This window comes from Eurosta solidaginis, chromosome 1 (assembly GCF_040869045.1).
Source record: "Eurosta solidaginis isolate ZX-2024a chromosome 1, ASM4086904v1, whole genome shotgun sequence".
Lineage (NCBI taxonomy): Eukaryota > Metazoa > Arthropoda > Insecta > Diptera > Tephritidae > Eurosta > Eurosta solidaginis.
In genome coordinates this window covers 79,123,416-79,148,893 of record NC_090319.1, presented here as the reverse complement: position 1 = coordinate 79,148,893, position 25,478 = coordinate 79,123,416, and the positions used below count along the sequence as shown (strand labels likewise).

The window sequence follows — 25,478 nt, the reverse complement described above, 5'->3', positions numbered from 1 at the left end:
TGTCTAGAATGCTAACAGGGATATTTGTTGGTCACTGAGTGCCCAAACTTCAAAGTCACAAACTGGGAATATGTTTCAGTAAACCATGTCACTTCTGCAATAGCGCAGAGTAAATTCTTTTCGAATTCGATGTCATTGCGAGAAGAGGACTTATGATCGTCACCTCACCAAAGCTTAGTTTGCCATGTACTCTATGAAGCCTTGTGCAATACTTCTTTTTTGAGTCATAACCGGTTTAGTGCTCTTCAATTTTAAATCAATCCGAAAGCAAACCACGAGCTTAAGCTCACTGAAAAATTAAGTATGCAACACTTTCATCCAGCGCTTGACAACAGACATTAACTGAACAGAGGAAGGAGAGCTTTATGGTGTTTTCTTTTCAGGAAAAAATATTACCCTCATGATGCACTCTTAGATTGTAGCTTTTAAACTAGAACACCTAATGCTATGCGAAATGAATCTTTTTGTACTCAGGGGAAGATATTTTGTGAAAGAAATACACAAACTCACGAAAGAGCTGAGAAAAACCGACTGGGAGAGATTCTTTGCAGAACAGAAAACGCCATTAGTTGACTACGGGTCAATGAGGTTAAGATCACTAAAAAAAACTTTGCTTTTCAATTGATCGAATTATTTTGACATACCTAACCCTAATTTGTTGTTCTTGGCATATTCAGCCTTTACATCATCCAATTGTTTGGCACTACACAGTGGCGTATCCACATCGTAGGTGTTATTGAATAACGTGTAGTCCACTTCATACTCGCCAGTCTCCTTACGAAACGATACCACATTTACAAAACGATGTCCCCAAAGAATCTCTGAGGGCAGGTAACTGCTGCGCGCTTGTGTCGTCATGCCAGTCGATTCGATAACACCCTCTAGAACCAAAGAAGAGAAATACATTACATTTACACATAATTAACTTCACAGAGCTTAAGAGCAGCCGCTTACCCAACATACAAACGACTTCAAAACGTTCTTTCAACATATCCGATGCTGACAGCATATAGAGCGGACTATTTCGATCAATTTTGTGCACAATTGTTGTTGGCCAAATGAACATCAAACGATCTTCACCACCGTCAGCACCCACAGTTAGTTCCTGCTGATAGAATGGTAATATTTCACCTTCTTTTGTGACCTGCAATATGGAAAACATCCAATATAAATAAAAGGAATATCAGAAGTTGTTAAGCTTTAGTTCCCTTACCTTCTTTCTTATAATTTGTGCTCTAACATGCGCCTCAATAATATGACTCTTTCTCATATCACCCACTCTAAACATCAGACATGGCACACCATCCCGATGACAAATCACAGCATTACGCGAGAAGAGCAAAGTTTGTGCACGTTTCTTTGGACGAGATAATTTCGCAAATACAATACCAACCATAAATGCTTGTATGAATACACCCAAAATACATTGTAGACACATAATAAATATCGCCTCTGGGCATTCCTCCGTAACATAACGGTTACCGTAGCCTATTGTTGTTTGTGTTTCCACCGAGTAAAGAAAAGCTGACACAAAGCTACGCACCTCTGTCACACACATTCGATGTGTTACGTTCTCATTGCGTTCGGGAAAGAAATCCCGATTGTAAATATATTCGAAATCGCCGTGCGCATACGCGATCACCCACCACACGAATGCGAATAACGCCCACGAAATGATGAAACTAAGTGCAAAAATGGCCATTGTCCAACGCCATTGAGCATCGACAAGTGTAGTGAAAATGTCCTGGATAAAATGAGAGAGAGAGTGAAAAAAACGTAAGAGTTAGTATGCTAAAAATAGCCACGAAATTATAACTAAAGTAATGCTGAATTAATCCAAACATAAGCCCGGGTTAATTCATATATCGTCCCAAATTGGCAACGGTATTATCACAAAAATAATGTGGAAACTATCCCTCGATTCTACCGAATCTATCTTAAAAAACCCCGAAACTATCAACGAAATATTCATAGGTTCAGTTAAATTGAATTGCCCTGGAAAAAATCGGCCGATTAAAATCTAAAGAGATTGGTCTCTTTTGTCTACATTTGGGCATAATTGATCCCCTTTAGTCCCTTTCGGGTACAGTTTTGATTAGTCTGTTTGAAATCTATGTAGCCTATTTTAAGAAATATGTATTTAAAAAAACGGCAACAAAATGAGTAAAATAAAAAAGATTACAGGTGTCTGAATCGAGTTATTTAAGAAAAATGCGGAGCCCTATATCGATTTAACGACTACGCCGAAATCAGGGTTAAATTTTAGGAGAATACCAGCAGACCCGTCAGACGTTGTTCTGCCCTAAATTTGGCCTACCTGCATACATTTTAAAAAGCTTTTTCCGTCTAACTCTGCCCTCGCCCTCTTCACTTTTTCCTAATCCTTTTATTCACTCCTCCCTCCGCCTTTTTCGCTTCATCTATCTCCATCTTCGTCTCATTCTATCTCTCTCTCAGTCTATCTCTTTTGCTCCAGTCCCAGTCCCAGTCACATTCCGAGTCTCAGTCCCAGTCCTAGTCCTAATCCCAGTCCCAGTCCGCCTCTGGTCGGAAAAAAGGATCGTAAACATTAATATAGGCAAATTTATATACCAAAAGGCAGGCAAATCGAATAGGACGTATGTAAATAGGTATGTGGGTATTATTAATTCATGCCTCTATTTCGGCTTCGCATGCATATTTATCAGTTTTGCCAGGTTGATGCGACTAAATCGAATATCACAATGAAAATTACTTTAGAGCTCTCAGCAACAGCTTTCATTTGATATCCATATTACCCACACATTCTAGGGGTACCCTGGTCCACGTTTGAACAAAATCGACTGACGCATCTCTTCAAACACCGGCGACCAACTAACACTCATTTTAGCCTTTCCTTTTATATATATAGATTTTTATTTTTCACACTTCACCATAATATTAAAACGAAATGCAGATATTCATTGCTTTTGAAATTCGGCTTAAAAATTGTACATGGAACAACTAAAGACTCTCCTGAATTAAAAAAAATGTCTTAGTACTACTAAATCGGGGGCCCCCTCAGAAACCCCGGCTCCGGGGGTAATCCCCCCCCCCTCTCTCTCGACGGGCCTGGTGATATGCTATACTTGATATCATTCGCTATAATATTTTTTATTGATAAGCAGGTTGTTTAATTAAACACCAAGCAATTACACGGAAGTATATCCGCACCACCTGAAAATATGAATGCCGCTGCGTATACGTAAGATTTTATTATTACGTATAAACATTTAAAAAAAATCCAATAAAATAATATTGCGAATATAAACTGAGATATAACCTATCCTATATTTCAAGTTAAACCAAACTACACACGGGGTGCAAAACAAATTCAAAATAGGTTCAGTAGTTTAGGAGTCCATCGCGGACAAACATAGTGACACGTGATTTTTATATATAAAGATTTGTATTCCTTTTTGAAAAGCGGGCGAACAAATTACATCGAATATATTTGGTGGCTTGTCAAACCCCTCGATTGTATTTCTGCCATGAAAAATTTCTCAGCAAAAAAGTCACCTTACCAGATGCGTTCGGAGTCGGCCAAAAACGTTTAGGATGACCAACAAATTAGAACAATTAAAAACAGTACACCACATATTGGAAGAGAAGCCGGCTTAATCTCCCGTGATATATACCGCGAAAAAGCATTATTATTATTATTACGGCTTAACATATATATATATTTGATGTTCTTGTAAATTTGTACATAATTGTAGGGCTGGACTAATTTTTCCTTTGAAGAAAATCAAGTATTTTTGTAATTTTATATATATTCCGATTGGTTCTTCTTTAATATTAAATATATATGTAAGTAGGCTTTATGGACTTCTACGCGTTGGCGATCGCGAGTACCGAAGAAGATTTAATGATGAGCTGTATGAGCTATACGCAGACATCAACATAGTCCAGCGAATTAAAACACAGCGGCTGCGCTTGCTAGGCCATGATATGCGAATGAAAGATGATGCTCCGGCCAAGAAAGTGTTTCTATCGGAACCCGCCTATGGAAGCAGAGGCAGAGGGCGGCCCCCACTCCGTTGGAAGGACCAGGTGGAAAACGATTTAAACTCCCTTGGTGTGACCAATTGGCGTCGGTTGGCGGAGCGAAGGAGCGACTGGCGCGCCTTGTTGGACGGCCATAACCGTTTAGACAGTTAAGCGCCAATTAAGTAAGTAAGTAAGTAAGTAGGCTTTCCAATCTACATTTTGTGTGCGAATAAAACTAAATTATTCCACTGTTTTCCCAACGTTTCGCTAATATTTTTATTTTTAGCATCATCAGGGGAAGATTTATTAGTTTATATGTTACAAACTATATAAAAATTATCAATTAGTTACCAAAACAGGCATGAAAACAACAAAGAAAAAAAAAACAAAAACAATTTGGTGAATAGTTAATAGTAATAGTATTTTTGTTTTATTAAAGATCCTTTAATTAAAAAAATAAACACCACCCTCTACTACTACAAACTCAACGTACTTCATTTTTATACAAAACTTATTTTGAATTTTGGCAGGACTTACAGATCCCCTTATTGACCCGAAAAGAGACTAGTCTTCATATGTTCCCATATGGGTACAAAGGGGATTGGTCCTATCGATCCCTTTCGGATATAAATGGGTACAATTAGTCTCTTCATAGAACATGCTCAAACAAAAGGGAACAGTTCAACTCACACAAAGAGATCAAAACTGCCATTGGACGCATACTCCTTTGCCACTCATCCCGGACTCATCCTAGACTAATCGCACATTTTTCAGGGTGGTCAATAAAGACCACACATAGACTGCTGTTTCTTACTACACAAACTTTATAAGCATGTGACATCAGAGGGCAGTGTCCCCTTAGTATGCCCTTCTCGAGCCTTAAGTCCGCTCTCTTTACATATATTAACAACTTTTAGGCGTAAAATACCTGCTTAATTGATCATATGCAGGTCCTGTTTTCAATGGCTCTAAGAGATCTTCGAATGGCAGGTAGGAGATCAGAAAGTATTTCCGTCCTAAATTTGAGGACGCTATACATCTATGGCCGCACGGTCTGCATTCCAGCTGCCCCGAGTCGTTGAATCTCGGTGCATATGTTAACGCTCTGTTCATCACCAGGTTTTGCTAAGCATTGATAGCCTGCATACTCGCACTCATTTCTTACTGTAGGTATTTTTTTTTTTGTGTGGTTGTCCACCAAACAATGACTCCATTGTACAGTATAGGCTTGATAAGCACTGTAACTACCCAAGAGGGGAAAAAGATAGGCTTCCATTATACCTCAGTATCGTTTTCCATGCATAAAGTACCGTAAAAGCGTTCTTAACTATATACCTTGCATTGAGTTTCTCCGACAATCTCTTCCTAGAACGATAACTAGACACTTTGTACAGGGTTTCTACTGCGGGTTTAAAAATATATCACATAAACCATCACATGAACCTTTCGCAGTATTTGCCTATCTCTCTTGCCGAACGACAGAAGGTTACTTCACCTGGAGTGGATCGTTGACTTTACGTTTTGCATCGTAAAGTAAGACGCTGTGGCAGGAATGCCTTAATGGGTCCGAGTATGCAACTGGATGGATGTTATATATATAGTAATAAAGCCTCTCACTTCTTACAACTAAGATTTTGCTTTCCTTCACTTAGTTGGCACTTTAAACTCGTGCAATGTTTTGGAAAAAAGATGAGAAAGGTTGTTGTTGTAACAGAGCTACGTGCAACCTGATCCCTAGCGGGTGCCCCAACAGATCTGGTAAACTTACTTCTTCTGAATCTGTGGTCCCCAACCAAATAATCGTTGCCAGTGATCTGAATTTGGCGGTCCGACTAATGGCAAATGGACGAGAAGGTTACAAATATTTGGACCTTTCAGGGATCGGTATTTTTACGAATGGGCAAGCACTATTGGCCAAAAGGTTCAAGAGAAAAGGAATTTCGTTATTTGTGTTGAGTTTGACCAGATGAAGCGCGAAAACTCAATAAATGAACATAAAGAAATGCAGGTTGTATTCCTCGATGAAGCCAGTGTCGAACGGAGCGTAATATATTTCCACTAAAAGGTATATATATTTAAGGAAAAGTTCAAGACTATTATAAAGACCATCACGTCTCTGTAGCCATTGGACACTATTTCATCTAAGAGTTTATATCGAATAAGTACACAAACTGTCACTAGATTGGCGCTTAACCGTTTAGACGGTTATGGCCGTCCAACAAGACGAAGAAACCCGAATGAAAATCAAATCTTCCTCAACTGTCCCTTCCAACTAAGTTGTGTTCTCAACCATCTTTTTTCATTGCACGTAAAGTTCATACAGCTTATCATTGAACAACCTTCGATACACAGCGTTCTCATCACGAACAGGACCATGCATCTACCGGAGAACTTTTGCCCCGAATACTTCAGGGGGCATCCCAACTTCTAATCAGAAACTAAAGAGCGTGATTTGTTTTAAAAGTGAATATAAAAGTTAATGGAAGGGTTTCGGTCTGCTGTTTACTTTGTCGACCTAGAAATAATTAGATCCTACAGGCTGCTAGATTACTGCAGCATTTTCCATGCGGAAATTCTGGAGGAAGCGCGCTTAAGCTACAGTCGCGTCAATTTATATATTGATAGTCAGGCTGCGATTAAGGCAATAATCTCACACAGTACTTCATCAAGAAGTGTTCTTGCATGCAAAGAAGCATTGGAAAAACTTCGCTTAGGCCGGCCCATAAATCTTTCCTGGGTTTCCCGGTCATAAAGGGTAGAAAGTAATGAAAAGGTCGTTGAGTTGGCAAAGGAGGGTGCTATACTCTCTGAGTCGACGATAGACGCCCCCAATCCATTTGAGAGAAATTAAAAGAATACAGGAGCTATATATGATCCATCAAGGAGAAAAGCGGGGACAAAAGCGTGGTAACACTATGGACATATTCAGTCTATGTCAGGACTTTATTGACCGCCCAATTCAACCTAACCTAGCATAAACATATTTTGTTCAACCGTTTAAAAAAGTATTTTTATCGGGCAGGGTCCCATGGCCCATGTCTGAACCAGATTTCAACTCTTGTTTCTTATTAAAACTCACAGCTGTTTATATAATGTTCTACTTCAGCCTAACTCTTGCTTGCCTCAAACTATCGGAAGCGCGCGTTATAGTTGGAAACTACCGATATTCTATCGATATTTTTCCAGCTTTACTTTATACGTATATCACAATTACGTGTTATGACTACTCTAGTTTTGCAGTAAAATTGTTTATTTCATTATTATTCCACTCACCTGCAGATATCTCCGTCGCCGCTTTGCTACATTACCTTGAACCACATTACACTCGCCATGCTTGAAGATAACACGTTTACGTACGCGCCGAGAACTGAAACGTGTCTGTCGATACCTGCAATGAGAAATATCAAGAAACAAATTTTTTAAAACATTGAAATGATTTAGTAAGATAAGACAAACATATTAAATGCTTAACTCAAAGGTTCAACATCTCGGTATTCACGGACGGATCTAAAATGGCTTGCGTAGGGGGAGCGGGAGTATTTGCGAGTGTCCCGCCCACGTCCTTATGTATGCGGCTTCCCGACTCGGCAACCGTGTTTCAAGCTGAGATTTTCGCTATCCAAGAGGCGTGTAAAGCGTTAATGGATATCAATAGTAACGGTAACAGGGTAGCCATTTTCTCCAATAGCCAGGCGGCTCTTTGGTCACTCGGCTCAGCGACGATAACATCAAACCTGGTTTGGCAGTATAGGGAGAGCGCCATGATTCTGGCGAGCCGGCATATCGTTACCCTGATATGGGTGCCGGGCATCGAAACATACAGGGTAACGAGATGGCGGATGAGCTGGCACGGCGTGGAGCGGCTCTTGATGTCTCAGGAGCGAAGGAGGTCCTTGCACCGCTGGGACTCATCAAGGGTCGCATCTTCCAGCGCTGGTTGAGCGCGGCCAACAATAGGTGGAAGCGGTTGCGGAACTGTAGAATTTCCAAGAGTATGTGGTCATTATATAACGAAAAACGATCTATAGCTGTCCTTAAGATGGACACAAAGAATATATATACAGAGTAGTTGCGGTGCTCACGGAACATTGGACAATTGGGGTACATGCGGCACGGATGGGACTGGAACACAATACTACCTGTCGTAGCTGCAAGCGTCCGGAGGCGGAGGAAACGGTTGAGGATCTGCCCATCCCCTACTTTCGTGTGGGGTCGCCAGAGCTTCGGGTTCTAACGAAATAGGATTCACCACGGGTGGGTGAGGTTTGTCAACCTTTTGTATTGAAGAAGCTATAAATTGCGCTAGCGACCACTTTAAAGGGTTGTGCTACACAGCCCCTTGAATCATTTGGGCTAAATACCCAATACCATATGGCCTCTTACGACAGGCAAACCTGTCGCGGTTATATTTTAAACCCCTTAACAGGCTGAGGGTTAGCCAATACCAGCGCTATTATTGTTTGTTTGAAGACAAAGCTTATAGATAAGGTCCATATCATATAATGTGACACAAGTTCAAACTATGTACGACAAAATTTTTCCTGTGCAATATTAATTGACTTCTTTTAAATTAAACACACTGACGAAACCGAGGAAAGCTGGCAAAATCAAAAGAATTACGGGTCAATTCAATCGATATTTCTGTAAATTTTTATACATCCCAAATAGCTTTTGAATCAACTTCGCGAATATAGTCAATTTTGAATTTACCGTTTCATCAGTCAAATCAGCAGAAAAAAATGCATCATACGTAAGCCATACCTCTGTTAACTTAACAATTTTTACTATCACCCAAAGAACACTAATGAAAACTGTTAAAATAACAGATTTCCGTTAACTTAAGAAAAATAGAGAAGGTTGTTGATATGACGAGATTTCAGTAGCACCATGGTCATTGTTGTTGTTGTTGTTGTCTAAAAGTACATGCTTTCTTACAGACTAGTTAAAAATAGAAAACAATTCAAGCTGAAACTTATATAAGCTGTTATTAAAATTAAGAACTTTACTGAATCGATTTGCTAGATGTATAGTCCTAGTTATAGGTTCATTCATTGCATAATTCGTTTTATGAGTTATTTCGATAAATAATCTGTTATGCCGAAGATCACGCAGTGGAATATATGGAATGAACAAATTGGATAAATCGGAGCAATTTATGCTCAAGTTTATTACATTATAGGCAAGCATGAGTGAGATACAAGTTCTTCTGTCGTGCAAAGCCTGAAGACCAAGCAATTTGCGCCTGCTGGTATACGATGGGAGGCCGTCTGGCCAGTGAAGCATCCGTAAAGCAATTTTCGTAAAAACTTTTTGAACTCTTTCAATTTTATAGGAGTTAGATTCATAAAAAGGATGCCATATTATTGAACAATATTCAAGGCGACTTCTGGCCAAAGAGATGTAAAGTGCATTCAACGTCATAGGGTCCTTAAGGTCACAGGAGTTTCGTCTAATGAACCCAAACATAGCAAAGGACTTTGCAACAATGAAGTCAATATGACTGGAAAAAGAGAGTTTGGAGTCAAAAATGACACCCAAATCTTTAATGTCTTGACAACGATTAAGAGATTTAGCATTTAGTTTGTAGTTAAAATATGTCGCAGTTGTCTTTTTGGAATAAGACACAACGCAGCATTTGTTTGTATTTAAAAATAAATTATTGTCCAGGTCAGATTGCAAGTTAGTGCAGTCAGAGCTATTACGGATCGTCAGAAATAGTTTGACATAGTCCGCAAACATCAAACATTTTGTGAATTTGAATTGCTGGGGCAAATCATTTATGAAAATTAAGAATAATAGAGGGCCACAATGGGTACCCTGTGGAATACCTGACCAGGCGTTTATATGTAGAGATGACTTGTCGGCTGCAATTGCCACATAGAGCTTTCTGTTTGATAGAAAACTCGTGAAGAATTTCAACAAGTTTCCACTGATTCCATACTTGGCTAACTTGCGTACTAGAACAGTATAATCAACCTTGACGAATGCTTTCGAGAAGTCAGTATTATGACGTCAAGTTGCTCAGAGTTCTCTAAAGCACCCACAATTTGATTAGTAACTAAAGCTAAATTTGTGGAAGTATACCTACCTGGGAAAAATCCATTCTGACACTCCACTATAGCCTTGCCTACGTAATCGAACAATTTGCGTTGAAGTACGTGGTCGAATATTTTTGCCAGAGTACTCTGTTTAACAATCGGTCTGTAGTTGCAAATGTCATTGCGGTTACCAGACTTAAATATGGGATTTATGGAGCATAATTTCCACGAGTCCAAAAAAATTCCGCTGTTCAAGCAATTTTGAGCTAAGGGTTCTGCAATGGAGTTTGCGCATATTTTGAAAAATATCGGAGAAAACCCCTTAGTATCTGATTTTGCACTACTTGTCAATTTAGAGATTGACAGAAGAACATCATCTGCGGTAACACCGAAATTAGAAATTTGGCATTGGTACCCAGAGTGAAATATAGGATTAGGTGAAGAGGTAAACTTTGAATAAACTTTTTGAAATGATTTAACAAATAAGTTGCAGGCATCCTGTGGATTACTGGACTCTTCGCCATCATACTCCATGGTCGTTGGAAATCCATTCGTTTTTCTTTTGGAGTTAATAACGGACCAGAAACTGGACGGATTTGACTTCAGTTTTTATATAGCTAAGTCGATCAATTTCTTTACAGCTTTTCCTATGTTTTTTAAAAGCTTTATTTTTCTATTTTTAAGATTATTTAGTTTTAGATTAAACCAGGGTGGCATATTCAATAAGATCTTACTTTTTAGGGGTAGGAAACTCGAAAGAGCTAGTAAAAGCCTCCTCCTAAAAATTTCATGGGAGGTCTCCGGGTTTCCGGAGAAGTTAAGAAAGGTCCAATCAGTAGCTAAGAAGAACTCATTTGTCGCCACACGATCGACCTTGAAATAATTATATTCCAATGCAGATTCGGCTGGTTTTTTATAAAAATCAAAATTTATAGCCAAAGCACTATGGTGAAAACTATTTTTCAAAATTGGAAATGGACACTCAAGGCATGATATTTTTAAATCAGCAGATCCAAAAACTAGATCTAAGAACCTACGATTCTTATTTGGTTAAGAGTTATATTGTATCAGACCGTATGAAAATAAGGTGTTAAAAACTATCATATCGATGTCGGATTTAATATTTGAAGGTAAAGTATTACAATCATTAGACCAAGATATATTACTTAAATTGAAATCTCCTAAATATATAATTTCATCAGACGGATTAGCATTATTGACAACTCGACTTAAATTATCTATATGCTTCAGATACATAGCAATGTCACTACTTGGTGGAATGTAAGACAAAAGACAAATTATTTTCTTATTACTAGTAAGCATATACATATTTGTGCCACGTCACTATTATCATAGTGATCAGATCTAACCGCAATTAGGACAACACCACCCCTTTCAAGCCCGGTTGCGTTAGAGCAACGATCATTACGATATACATAATAATAATTATCGAAAAACTCATTAGATGAAAAATTTTCGGTCAACCACGTCTCAGTCAAAGCAATTATATCATATTCATGTGAAATGACATTACTATATAATTGCGATGATTGCGTGCGCATTCCACTTACATTCTGATAGTAAAGCGTATATTTAGATTTTAACTGAATAGGTGTAAGGATACCTAAGTTACATTCAATAGTTACGATTTCCGAAAAACTGGTTTTTGGCGAAACCGAAAGGGGCAAACAGCCACACCAGCAGGCCAGAGTTCAGGTTTGAGCATACTGTTAAACAAGGATTCGAGAACACCAAGTTTAAAGGTGATTCGTTTTAATGATTCCACGGCAGTACCATCCCTAACAAGATTGTGGCATGAAAGCAACCCTTTCTGTATCCCAGAGTGTTTGGAAATATAGTCCATTATATTATTTTCCGTGACTGATGGCAAAAAAGAACCAATATACAGCTACTTAGTTTTGGCGGCAACACAAAATTCAGAGATGGTATTCGAGCCAACAATTCGAACATGTTTATCTTTAGTTTTATTTTTTGTAACATGTACCTTCTGATGAGCTGGTTGCACATCATTGTCGTTGGTAGTCTTCTCAATACAAGAATCAGCAGTTTTGATATTTTCTGCATCACTGTGACTGTTATTAGCGTTTACAATAACAACACTTGCATCAGCTGGTTCGCCAATTTTCAAAGACGATGTGAAATTGTTGTTGCCAGTAAGAACAGGAGTTTGTACAAGTGGGCGATCACAATTCTCATTTGCATCGATATTCTCATTTGCTATGTTACAAACAGAAGCATAAGTAGGCAAACGTTTAGCCGATTTCTCTGAGAACTGCTTCTATCAGATCCTAGAGAGGTATTCGAAACTTTTTCTTTCCTAAACATCTTTACTTTAGCACAAACATTTATAATTAATCACTTCTTATTATAATATTTATAATGTACATATTATTTATTTACCATTGCAAGCCTCGTAGTGGAAAGCATGAAAAAAACACTAAGCACATCAAAATAATCCACATTTGTAATAATAAAAAAACTGTACAATGCCACGAATTATTCATGTCAAATGAGGGGAGTATGTTTTTTGAAGAATTCATTATTTTGGAGATGAGAAATACTAAATTTTAAACATTTTGTTAGGTTAAAGAGCCATTAATTATTCTATTTTGATATGCAATTTTTTGTTATTTTTTTATTGTGTATATTTCTTTTTATTTCACTTTTTTTTTTACTGGCGCGCTAATTTTGAATGCATTGCTACTTTATTGTTTAATTTTTATACATTTTTTTTATCTCTATATATCGTCTTTTGTTGTTTGTTTGTTAGAATCACAACATCAAGCCATTAAAAAGGTTATAGGCAAAGTATACAAAAAAAAAAGCAGTTTAGAGAATAACACTACAAACCGAAATTGGTGAGACCGACAGTTGCGAACAGGAAAATAGCACTGACAATTTTAATCAGATTTCGTCAATAAAACTCTTCTTCTTTTATTTTCAATAATTTAAGAAAAACTTCAATACATTTTTTAACTGAAGCTATGCGCGTCAATCTCAAAAACGTTTTGGAAAACCTTCGAAAATTCAAAACATTTTACGAAAATTTCTAAAATTTGTATTCAGGTTTTTCTGAATATTTTTGAGTATGCAATTTCGTAGCATAATAAATATTGGCCTAATAAAGTACAAGTAATAGGTCCCTCAAAATTCGCAGTGATTTTTGACAATTTCTTATCGAAGCGTGCTTGATATTTTCTTTCACATAAAAGATAAAGTTATGCGCTCTTCATATGGAAGATAATAAAAAACACCTTTCGGAAAAAAATTCTCAAAAATTAAAACGAATTTTTGTGAGAACTATAACCTCTACTTTGTTGGGATAAAATTGATTGGGCTACAAGAATGCATACTCAAAAAAAAATAACAAAATCGTCAGCAAATCAGAAAATTTTGAAATTTTCGCAAAAAATTCACGATATTTTGAATTTTTTCGAAAACGTTTTTAGATTGTTTTGCATGCTTTCAGTTACAAATGCATGTTTTTTCCTAAATTATCGAAATTAAAAGTAAGATAATTTAATTGATGAATTTTGGTAAAAGCTGTCACGACTAGTTTCGTCTTCACAAATGTAGGTCTCAATAAAATTCAGAGAATTCTAGATATAAATTTGAAATTATCTAGAATTTTCGAAGTTTTTCGAAAACGTTCTTGAGATTGGTTTATATGGCTTCAGCTGCAAAATGCATAGAAGTTTTTTTAAACCATCGAGAACAAAAGAAGGAGTATTCAGTATAGAATTTTAATAAAAAATTACACTGTTTTTTTCGAGTTCGCTGCACGGTCAAAAATTCTAGTTTGTTTCTAAAAACGTGCCGATTTTAAGCTTTTTTCAACAACTTTTAAAGCCACTAAATAGTTTTATATATCTTGATTTTAATTTTAGCTAGACACTTGAAAAATATAATTTTCGATAAAATGTTGAAAATTGAAACCAAAAAGTATTACCCGTACTGCGTTTTTAAACTTTTTTGGTATATATTTTTAACTATGAGAGGATAAACCCAATTTTTAATATAATAAATTTGTGCTCAGAAGTTTGGAAAATGAAAATTTCTGGACTAACTTTTAACCGAAGTGTTTCAGTTCAAAACTAGTCTTATTAGCTCGTTTCGTTTTAAACTAGGCAAGGTCTGCATTTAAAACCAAAAATTATTGTTCATATATGTAGAACAAAAAGTTTAAGATTTAAACCAAAATTTTCAACCATGTTTATATCTGGTACGCTCTTCAAGTATCACTTTAAGATGCTAGCTCAACTGCAGCGGGAACGATTTGGTATGACACGGCCAAACTTTTAAGTTATACCACCTCTTTCAAATTATACAGCTATGGCTATGAATATGATTCAACTAGGCTGGTCACGCATCTGGCATGTCGTTCTTTCTGTTGGCGCAGGTAAAAAGTGTCTTTGAGCTACTGTCAATGTAAGAGAAATTTTCAGATTCTTAAACCTGGTCCAATGTGAATTGGAGCACAAACCATTATCCTAATGAATCTTTATCACCTTTTGAACATCCTATTGGTTAAAGTGTAAAACCAGAAGGATACTAAAATATTACATTTGCCGTAGCTGCAGGAACGCGGTGGAGACAAAATGCTACTGATAGTTTGCTTGTTAACAATGCCGAAAGCCCCAGCCCGAGCAAAAAACATTTATCATGAAAATGCTTATGATAATGTATTATATGTTTCCAGAAGTCCTCCTGCACCAGGCCATTTGACATGATTTTATATCCCTACTCATCGATAAGAAACTTCTCTCATCAAATACAAATTCACGCCTACCAAAATATGTAAAACTATCCTATCTTTGGTAACGATTTTTTCTATGCTAATAATATAGTCCCCGATTTGTGAAGTGCTGAGAGGCTGGGCAGTCAATTCTCAAGACGGCTCTCGTGAAGAGTTTCGTCTTTCCGATAAATCTTCGTAAATTGTGTTGAAATTAAAAATTATACGGGAGAGTACCATTATACAACTTTCAACTCAATTGGATTACAAAAAAAGTTCTAAAAAATTTGTAAGAAACGTTCAGTTCTATGCGGGAACCCATTAAGTGAACTCTTATAGAGAATTTTGAGAAAAATAAATTAATGACGTTTTACACATCAACACACTCTCTTCACATGATTTCAAAACTGTAACGTTTTTTGTTTTTCAGAAATTCTTTGCGTGTTAGATTGGCACATTCACATTAAGTACGTAACAACCGTAGGTACTACGTCCTTCCTCGTCGATTTTTTCCTTCACGGTCACCGCTATTCTAGAGGTGTAACACCAACGTTAGCTCTCGATTTCAAAACTAAATTCGTGTTTACATTAAAAAACCACATTTCAATAACTGTCAATCATTTACTCACAAAGCCAGAGCGCTAATTCTATCAAATATGTAAAATAACAATACAAACAAAAAAACAATCATCTTATAGAACAATAGTAAAGCGGAGCAAAGAAATGGCAAACCCATCGAGAGCTTGTATTAATGACCTAAGCAAGTGTTTAACACGCTCATTCACGGCTAGTTTTACTGATTACAATAATGAAATTTTAGCAGGGATAGAACTCTATTGCGAACGGCAGTAGAATAAGTACGTTTTTCGATTTAGTAATCTACTACTACGCTACGTTTTGCTTTTGAGCTGCTGCGGTTTTTGAGATAAGAACAAACTCATAAAAATGTGCCAACATGTAATAATAGCCAAAGTTAAGTTGAATTGACATTGATTTAATCGTAGCATTGTGTAATTTCATAACAAGATCTATTATGCCACAAATTGTTCGAAGAATTAAGATCATTGTGAATTTATACAAGTGGCGAATGTTTGACAAAAACGTTCACAATAGTAGACAGCCTCGATCACCTGTTCAATCGCTGTTCGATTACTTAAATCATTTGCTCAATAGTGTTTTTCAAACATGTTTGTAGACGACTGGTATTTACATATTTTAAAATGTTTGCTTAACTGGCTGCTCAGATTCAATCTATTAACTAGATTTTAGAAATTAATATTAATATGTAGTCTGATTTCCAGTATACACATTTAAAAGAAAAGCTGATGTGAAACACAAATAATCAATTCATGGCACTTCAATTTAATAACCGCGAGCAAAAAACAAACCTTTCTTCCATTCTCTGGCCATTCGCTACAGCCGTTCTCCCTGTCAGCTATTATTTGACAGGTAGGCATGGCAATGGAGGAATAGAAAGATGTTTCACTTGTATGTATTCACAATGAGTAAGATCTTATGGACAAACAACAAAATAGCTAAATTTTGCTTTTCGCTTCTTAAACCAACTTGTCTTAATATTGGTAGAGAAAAACAACTTAAGCTATTCAAAACAATTATATTCCAAAACCCTAATTATGTGTAGCGACTGAACTTTCACATAAAAAATAAATAAAAATATCGCAGATTGTTTTTAAATAATTAAAGCTTTTTAAGGACAATCAGTGAGGATCGATCAATCGAATCAAGCTGAATAAATATCTACAGTAGCGAACACGAAAATGGCAGAGGAAATGTTCATCAAATCTCGTCGCTTTAACTATAATTTTATTATATTTTATAATTTAACAAAAACTTCCATTAATCTTGTAACTGACCCTATGCGAAGAAATCTCAAAAACTTATTCGAAAGAAGTCAAAAATTACACAAAATTTTAAAAAATTTCTAACTTTCTATCTACACTTTTTCCAAAGTGTGCTTTAGAAAACATAAAATGTACTTCAGAAAAGTAAACTGTACTTCAGAAACCGTGAAATTGATTTCAGAAGAATAAATTGTACTTCAGAAAACCTGATATGGACTTCAGAATAGCCAGTTGTACTTCAGAAACGGGACAATGTATTTCAAAAACCGAAAATTTTACTTCAGAAACGGTTAATGTGTTTCAGAATGTATGTATGAAAAAATTGGTTTGCCATCCACTGAACAGCATTTTCAGATTCTTGACTACTCTGAAGTACATTTTATAGCTTCCGAAGTAAATTTAACTATTGTGAAGTCCAATTTACCATTTCTGAATTACAAATGATTATTCTGAAGTATACTTTAACGCTTCTGAACAATATTTTATGATTTCTGAAATACACTTGAAAAAGTTCATATTGAATTTTAACAATTTCGTTCGGAAGGGTGTTCTATATTCTCTTCATTTGCTTTTATTTTTTATTTGGAAGCAAATCTGAAACACCCTCTGAAAAAAAAAAATGTCGAAAATTAATACTTTCTTAAAATAAAATTTATTTGATTTCAAAACCACACACTCTAAAATTTTCAAAAAACTCAAAATAAAAATTTCGAATAAAACTTACAACTTTCTAGAAAATTACCAAGCAAAGCAGGGTGCTATATCAGCAACCTATGGTCCAGAGCCCTTTTGTGGATTTACAAAAACACCAACCATGGAAACTATAAGTAACTGGTAAGCTAAACAATTCAGACCTCACTGGATTGACTGCCCAGGGCAAATTCTCTCCTAGGCAAACTCTGGCTAGGCAGAGACCCTCCCATATCTTAATTGATATGGAGTTAAAAGCCTGAAGAGGTATTTAGATATATCAAAAGCCTACACATACAAAATTAGGCTGAAAGGTCAGGCACAAAGGTCGCAGTGCCTAGTAATAATAATAATATACATCTTCAAAACATCGAAAATCGTAGAATGGCCGACAAAGCTCTTCTAAGCAAAATCATTAAAAATTATACACTGGCCTTAAATCATCAACTAAAAAAAGAACAATATAATTGGCAAAATTTGCTTTTTACATTTTTGCATATCATGGTAATAATAATAATAACCTATATTAAATCACTGTATACTCTACTTAACGTTGTACAATAGAGTCTATTTTAAAACAAGTAAGGAAGGCTAAGTTCGGGTGTAACCGAACATTATATACTCAGTTGAGAGCTGTGGAGACAAAGTAAGGGAAATCACCATGTTGTAAAAGGAACTTAGGGTAACCCTGGAATGTGTTTGTATGACATGTGTATCAAATGGAAGGTATTAAAGAGTATTTTAAGAGGAAGTGGGCCATAGATCTATAGATGGACGCCATTTAGGGATATCGCCATAAAGGTGGACCAGGCCTGACTCGAGAATTTGTTTGTACGATATGGGTATCTAATGAAATGTGTTAATGATAATTTTAAAAGGGAGTGGGCCTAAGTTCTATAGGTGGACGTCTTTTCGAGATTTCGCCATAAAGGTGGACCAGGGGTGACTCTAGAATTTATTTTGTACGATATGGGTATCAAATAAAAGGTATTAATGAGTATTTTAAAAGAGCGTGGGCCTAAGTTCTATAGATGGACGCCTTTTCGAGATATCGCCATAAAGATGGACCAGGAGTGACTCTAGAATTTGTTTGTACGATATGAGTATCAAATGAAAGGTGTTAATGAGTATTTTAAGAGGGCGTGGGCCTTAGTTCTATATGTGGACGCCTTTTCGAGATGTCGCCATAAACGTGGACCAGGGGTGACTCTAGAATTTGTTTGTACTATATGGGTATCAAATGAAAGGTGTTAATGAGTATTTTAAAAGGGAGTGGGCCTTAGTTCTATAGGTGGACGCCTTTTCGGAATATCGTTATAAAAGTGGACCTGGGTTGACTCTAGAATGCGTTTGTACAATATGGGTGTCAAACGAAAAGTGTAATAAGTGTTTTAAAAGGGAGTGGGCCTTTGTTCTATGGGTGGACGCCTTTTCGGGATATCGCCATAAACGTGGACCAGGGGTGACTCTAGAATGCGTTTGTACAATATGGGTATCAAATGAAAGGTGCTAATGAGTATTTTAAAAGGGTGTGGGCCTTAGTTCTCTAGGTGGACGCCTTTTCGAGATATCGCCATAAAGGTGGACCAGGGGTGACTCTAGAATTTGTTTGTACGATATGGGTATCAAATGAAAGGTGTAAATGAGTATTTTAAAAGGGCGTGGGTCTTAGTTCTATAGGTGGACGCCTTTTCGAGATATCTCCATAAAGGTAGACCAGGGGTGACTCTAGAATTTGTTTGTAAGATATGGGTATCAAATGAAAGGTGTTAATGAGTATTTTAAAAGGCAGTGGGCCTTAGTTCTATAGGTGGATGCCTTTTCGAGATATCGCCATAAAGGTGGGCCAGGGGTGACTCTAGAACTTTTGTGTACGATATGGATATCAAATGAAAGGTGTTAATGAGTATTTTAAAAGGGTGTGGGCCTTAGTTCTATAGGTGGACGCCTTTTCGAGATATCGCCATAAATGTGGACCAGGGGTGACTCTACAATTTGTTTGTACGATATGGGTATCAAATGAAAGGTGCTAACGAGTATTTTAAAAGGGCGTGGGCCTTAGTTCTATAGGTGGATGCCTTTTCGAGATATCGACATAAAGGTGGACCAGGGGTGACTCTAGAATTTTTTTATACGATATAGGTATCAAATGAAAGGTGTTAATGAATATTTTAAAAGGGAGTGGGCCTTAGTTCTATAGGTGGATGCCTTTTCGAGATATCGCCATAAAGGTGGGCCAGGGGTGACTCTAGAATTTTTTTGTACGATATGGGTATCAAATGAAAGGTGTTAACGAGTATTTTAAAAAGGAGTGGGCCTTAGTTCTATATGTGAACGCCTTTTCGAGATATCGCCATAAACGTGGACCAGGGGTGACTCTAGAATTTATTTGCGCGATATGGCTATCAAATGAAAGGTGTTAATGAGTATTTTAAAAAGGAGTGGGCCTTAGTTCTATATGTGAACGCCTTTTCGAGATATCGCCATAAACGTGGACCAGGGGTGACTCTAGAATGTGTTTGTACGATATGGGTATCAAATTAAAGGTATTAATGAGGGTTTTAAAAGGGAGTGGCCCTTAGTTGTATATGTGAAGGCGTTTTCGAGATATCTACCAAAATGTGGACCAGGGTGATCCAGAACATCATCTGTCGAGTACCGCTAGTTTATTTATATATAATACCACGTACAGTATTCCTTCCAAGATTCCAAGGGCTTTTGATTTCGCCCTGCAAAACTTTTTCATTTTCTTCTACTTAATATGGTAGGTGTCACACCCATTTTTCCAAGTTTTTTTCTAAAGTTATATTTTGCGTCAATAGACCAATACAATTACCATCTTTCATCCATTTTTTCGTATTTGGTATATAATTATGGCATTTTTTTCATTTTTCTTAATTTTCGATATCGAAAAAGTGGACGTGGTCATAGTCGGATTTCGGCAATTTTTTATACCAATACAAAGTGAGTTCAGATAAGTACGTGAACTGAGTTTAGTAAAGATATATCGATTTTTGCTCAAGTTATCGTGTTAACGGCCGAGCGGAAGGACAGACGGTCGACTGTGTATAAAAACTGGGCGTGGCTTCAACCGATTTCGCCCTTTTTCACAGAAAACAGTTACCGTCCTGGAAGCTAAAACTCTACCAAATTTCACAAGGATTGGTTAATTTTTGTTCGACTTATGGCATTACAAGCATCCTAGACAAATTAAATGAAAAAGGGCGGAGCCACGCCCTTTTGAAATTTTCTTTTATTTTTGTATTTTGTTGCACCATATCATTACTGGAGTTGAATGTTGGCATAATTACCTTATATACTGTAAAGATATTCAATTTTTTGTTAGAATTTGACTTTTAAAAAAAAAATTTTTTTAAGTGGGCGTGTTCTAATCCGATATTGCTAATTTTAAAGATATTAACTTTTCTTTTAAAATTAGAATTTAAAAAAATTTCGATATCGAAAAAGTGGGCGTGGTTATTGTCTGATATCGTTCATTTTAAATAGCGATCTGAGATGAGTGCCCAGGAACCTACGTACCAAATTTCATCAAGATACCTCAAAATTTACACAAGTTATCTTGTTAACGGACAGACGGACGGACGGACATGGCTAAATCGAATTTTTTTTCGATACTGATGATTTTGATATATGGAAGTCTATATCTATCTCGATTCCTTTATACCTGTACAACCAACCGTTATGCAATCAAAGTTAATATACTCTGTGAGCTCTGCTCAACTGGTATAAAAAATCTTCTACGGAACTAGTATGATTTCTACTACGACTTATTTCATCATCTACTACGCTTTTTCCGTACGATAGCTCCATCCCAGAGTGTAAGTTATATGCTCGTATGAAACAACTGTTATTATTATCAGTCTTTTCTGTTGTTCTTGTTGTGCTAGTTAAATTTGCATTTGAAATGCACTAAATGCTCAAAAGATGCGTTCTCATTAGTTACTTATTTCCAGTAACTGTAATTATTTGTTTATTTGTATTTTTCTCTAAGCTTCTCTTTTTCTCACTTGCTTTGAATCTATATTCATTTTAATTTTTTGGTTCTGTTCTTTAATTCAATACTCTTGCTTCATATGCCCTTATAATCTTCACATGTTATGTAATTTTTTCTATTGTTCCCTCATCCCTCTCTAAATCGCCGCACTCACGTATTATGAATTATTTCTTACCAGTTGGGCTCAGTCGTGTCTTTGTTTTTTAAATGCTAATATTTTTACATTTTAGGAAGTGTTGGGTTAGGTTGATATTGCTTTAATGGAATTTCTCATATTTGTATTCTGCTTCTTCTTGTAATAGTGCTTCGCCACACCCATTAGGTGCGATCACTTACGATTCGGAAACTTGCAGTTTCAATAGGGTTGGATAATATTTGTATTCAAAACGTTAATACAATGTTCAAATGCCCTTTATAAGCTCGCCTTCTTACAAGGCAATATTTCCCACTTAATCCATATTGAACTATGTCTCCCTCTCGTAAATGAACTTTAGTAGTAGCGAATAATCATAAAATTTCCAACAGATTAATTGTCGAGCTCACATATTTGTCCGCCGCACATCGTTTGAAAAGGAAGCAATAATTTCTTTTCGTATCCCTATTAATAGCTGAAACTGTGCCAACCTGCGGCAGGTTATCTATTTTTCTGGAGCACCGACCCTCAATATACAGCAGATAACAGAAAAATAGCAGTATCAACTTTTTATACTCAGTTGAGCAGAGCTCACAGAGTATATTAAGTTTGATTGGATAACGGTTGGTTGTACAGGTATAAAGGAATCGAGACAGATATAGACTACCATATATCAAAATCATCAGGATCGAAAAAAAATTTGATTGAGCCATGTCCGTCCGCCCGTCTATCCGTTAATACGATAACTTGAGTAAATTTTGATGTATCTTAATGAAATTTGGTATGTAGGTTTCTGGGCACTCATCTCAGATCGCTATTTAAAATGAACGATATCGGACTATAACCACGCCCACTTTTTCGATATCGAAAATTTCGAAAAACCGAAAAAGTGCGATAGTTCATTGCCAAAGACGGATAAAGCGATGGAACTTGGTAGGTGAGTTGAATTTATGACGCAAAATAGAAAATAGGTAATTTAAAAGTTTTGCAAGCTGTAATTTGGCAGTCGTTGAAGATATTGTGATGAAATTTGACAGGAACATTACTCCTATTACTATATGTATACTTAATAAAAACTAGCAAAATCGAAGAACGACCACCACCACTTTTAAAAAAAAATTTTTTGGAGTAAAATTTTAACAAAAAATTTAATATCTTTACAGCATATACGTAAATTACGTCAACATTCAACTCCAGTAATGATATGGTGCAACCAAATACAAAAATAAAATAAAATTTCAAAATGGGCGTGGCTCCGCCCTTTTTCATTTAATTTGTCTAGGATACTTTTAATGCCATAAGTCGAACAAAAATTTACCAATCCTTGTGAAATTTGGTAGACGCTTAGATTCTAGGACGATAGCTGTTTTCTGTGAAAAAGGGCGAAATCGGTTGAAGCCACGCCCAGTTTTTATACACAGTCGACCGTCTGTCCTTCCGCTCGGCCGTTAACACCATAACTTGAGCAAAAATCGATATATCTTTACTATACATAATTCACGTACTTATCTGAACTCACTTTGTATTGGTATAAAAAATGGCCGAAATCCGACTATGACCACTCCCACTTTTTCTATATCGAAAATTACGAAAAATTAAAAAAATGCCATAATTCTGTACCTAATATGAAAAAAGAGATGAAACATGGTAATTGGATTGGTTTTTTGACGCAAAATATAACTTTAAATTCTAGAGTCAGCCCTGGTCCACCTTTATGGCGATATCCCTAAATGGCGTTCACCTATAGAACTATGGCCCACTCCCTCTAAAAATACTATTTAATACCTTCCATTTGATACACATGTCATACAAACACATTCCAGGGTTACCCCAGGTTCATTTTCCTACATGGTGATTTTCCCTTATTTTGTCTCCATAGCTCTCAGCTGAGTATGTAATGTTCGGTTACACCCGAACTTAGCCTTCCTTACTTGTTTTTTTTAATATTGTCATTGTATTGATGCTCGCATGCTGAGTTATCGTGTCAGCGAAATTTTGTGGTTGGTTTATACTGTTCAAAAAACGTGCTCGTCCAGCGCTGGAGGTAGGAGCGCGGTCAGTAAAACATGTATAACTTTTGACCTAATGCAAAATAATGCCCTTTTTGTCACCAAAATTTTTTCAAGGGATTGTAGCATTGAATGATATGTGTTAAAATTTTCTCGCAGGCGGAGAAGTTTTATTAATTTTTAATTATTTAAAACAAACAGGATTTTTTAGCAAAATAATAGTTTGTTATACAAATCAATTTGTTTATGGCAAAGTATATTAATCGACGAAAATTTTGATGTAGAAAACGTTGAGTTTAGATAAACCGTTCACGAGTTATTAATTTTTTAAAATAACATGATAATAACATGATCAAAAACTCTAACTGTTATAACTAATGTAAAAAAAATTTGTTTGCAAAAATATTTTGGGGAGATCCTCTTTACCTCCAAACCGATTAAAACCCGTACTAATCAGTGAAAACTAAGACAATCGATTTTAGGGTGGCCCACTTGAGAAATTTCGACCCAAATGTATTTCCTTTCGGAGTGTTCCACTTTTTTAGCGGCGTGTTATAGATTTTTTATCGACCACTCATTGGTTTTTTTGAAACAAATACCGATAAAACTTCATTATAAAATCGTTGGAAGGTCTGTCACGCGTACATAGTAAACGAAGAAATAACGGTATTAAACAGATAACTCGACAATAATAATTCGGAATAGATATTAAGCCGATAATATAACAATGAGTTGTCGGTACCGGTTTTTGCCGATAGCAAGTCAGCGTAGCTCTTCTCAAAAAGCTCGAAGTTATTTGCTTCTGGTAAAGTTTCCTCTTATGTGATCTTTTATTAACCCCTAGATGAGCTCTAGTTAATTTAAAAACATAAATTTTCTATGTATTTAATTAGCGAGCTTTGCTCATATTGCTTTATACAATGGTTTTTGTAATTGATATTAGAGAAAAATTGTAAGTTTACAAACGGCGATGGTTACTAGGACATGTTTCTGAATTTCACTTCTTCATCAGCTAGCTTTTCGGGAGCTGAGCGTTGAACTCGAATCTCCAACATTCATATCAGTGCAAGCCTTTAGCTGCTAAGCCATATGAATGTCCCGTTGTTCGCTTTACAATTGGTCTCTAAGAGTTGCCTTTTTGTTTATATTCTAGTTTATTTAATAATTTGGGAAAACTTAAATTGGGATAAATTTACAACAACTACTGCATGGCATGGCTGAATGCGCGTGTAACACTTCAACCATCGTAGCACTGCGGATTTAAATCCCTCTCCCGTGAGTGAAGACTTTGAAGTGATTTACAAGGTATAATCGAAACAGCTGTCGCCTTGTCCGTCCTGATGGCACATTCTTTAAATTTTTCCCAAATTATTAAATAAATTAAATTAAAAAATTACTTCAAATAAATGCTTGCATACATTTAAAGCAATAAGGGCAATTCATACAAATAAGTAAATAAATAAAAAGTTTTTGGTTATCTTATCAAAATTCCTGTGCTAAAATGAATGTTCCTATGAAAGTGAATTATTTTTCTCTGCATCACTAAATTTACCATTGTCATAGCATTTAAATGAAGTCATAACTGAAGTAGATAATTTTGAGTCATTTGCAGAAAGCTAAATTATATTAACCAATAACTTTGGCAGAGAATAAGTAAACTTGCCACTTAGTCATGCACGTTTTTTTGAAAATTTATTTGCCACATCAATTGACTTTGTAGGCGTTGGTAAACGAAAAAGAGTTTAATTTTAAGGCTTTTTTAGAGACATAAGATATCTGGGATAAGATATTAATTGAAATACTTAGGTTTCGAAAAAATTTTTTTAATTTTGTCTCGCTCAAAATGTCTTAACATAATGTGGTCAATAATAATGATTTAACTGCAAAAAGTTATCAAGTTGGAGTACTCAGTTTGTTGCTATTGCAGCTTAAGCACGTTCGTGACAATGACAACCAAATTTTAATTC

At 36.1% G+C, this 25,478-nt stretch overlaps 1 protein-coding gene across 15 annotated transcripts in view; it reads right to left on the bottom strand.

The window, feature by feature from the left end:
• The window catches only part of Irk1 (Inwardly rectifying potassium channel 1), a 313,191-nt gene that overhangs the window by 7,000 nt on the left and 280,713 nt on the right, over positions 1 to 25,478 (bottom strand). For 13 of the 15 annotated variants that reach the window (XM_067758673.1, XM_067758670.1, XM_067758669.1 and 10 more), the window contains 4 exons: positions 7,282 to 7,396; positions 1,214 to 1,744; positions 955 to 1,144; positions 645 to 881 (listed from right to left, as the gene is read on the bottom strand). In XM_067758673.1, the coding sequence (XP_067614774.1) occupies positions 645 to 881; positions 955 to 1,144; positions 1,214 to 1,744; positions 7,282 to 7,396 (1,073 nt within the window). Of the gene's footprint in view, positions 1 to 644; positions 882 to 954; positions 1,145 to 1,213; positions 1,745 to 7,281; positions 7,397 to 12,051; positions 12,443 to 12,467; positions 12,844 to 25,478 lie in introns of those variants that run through there. The other 2 variants (XM_067758674.1, XM_067758715.1) reach the window with 2 other exon arrangements.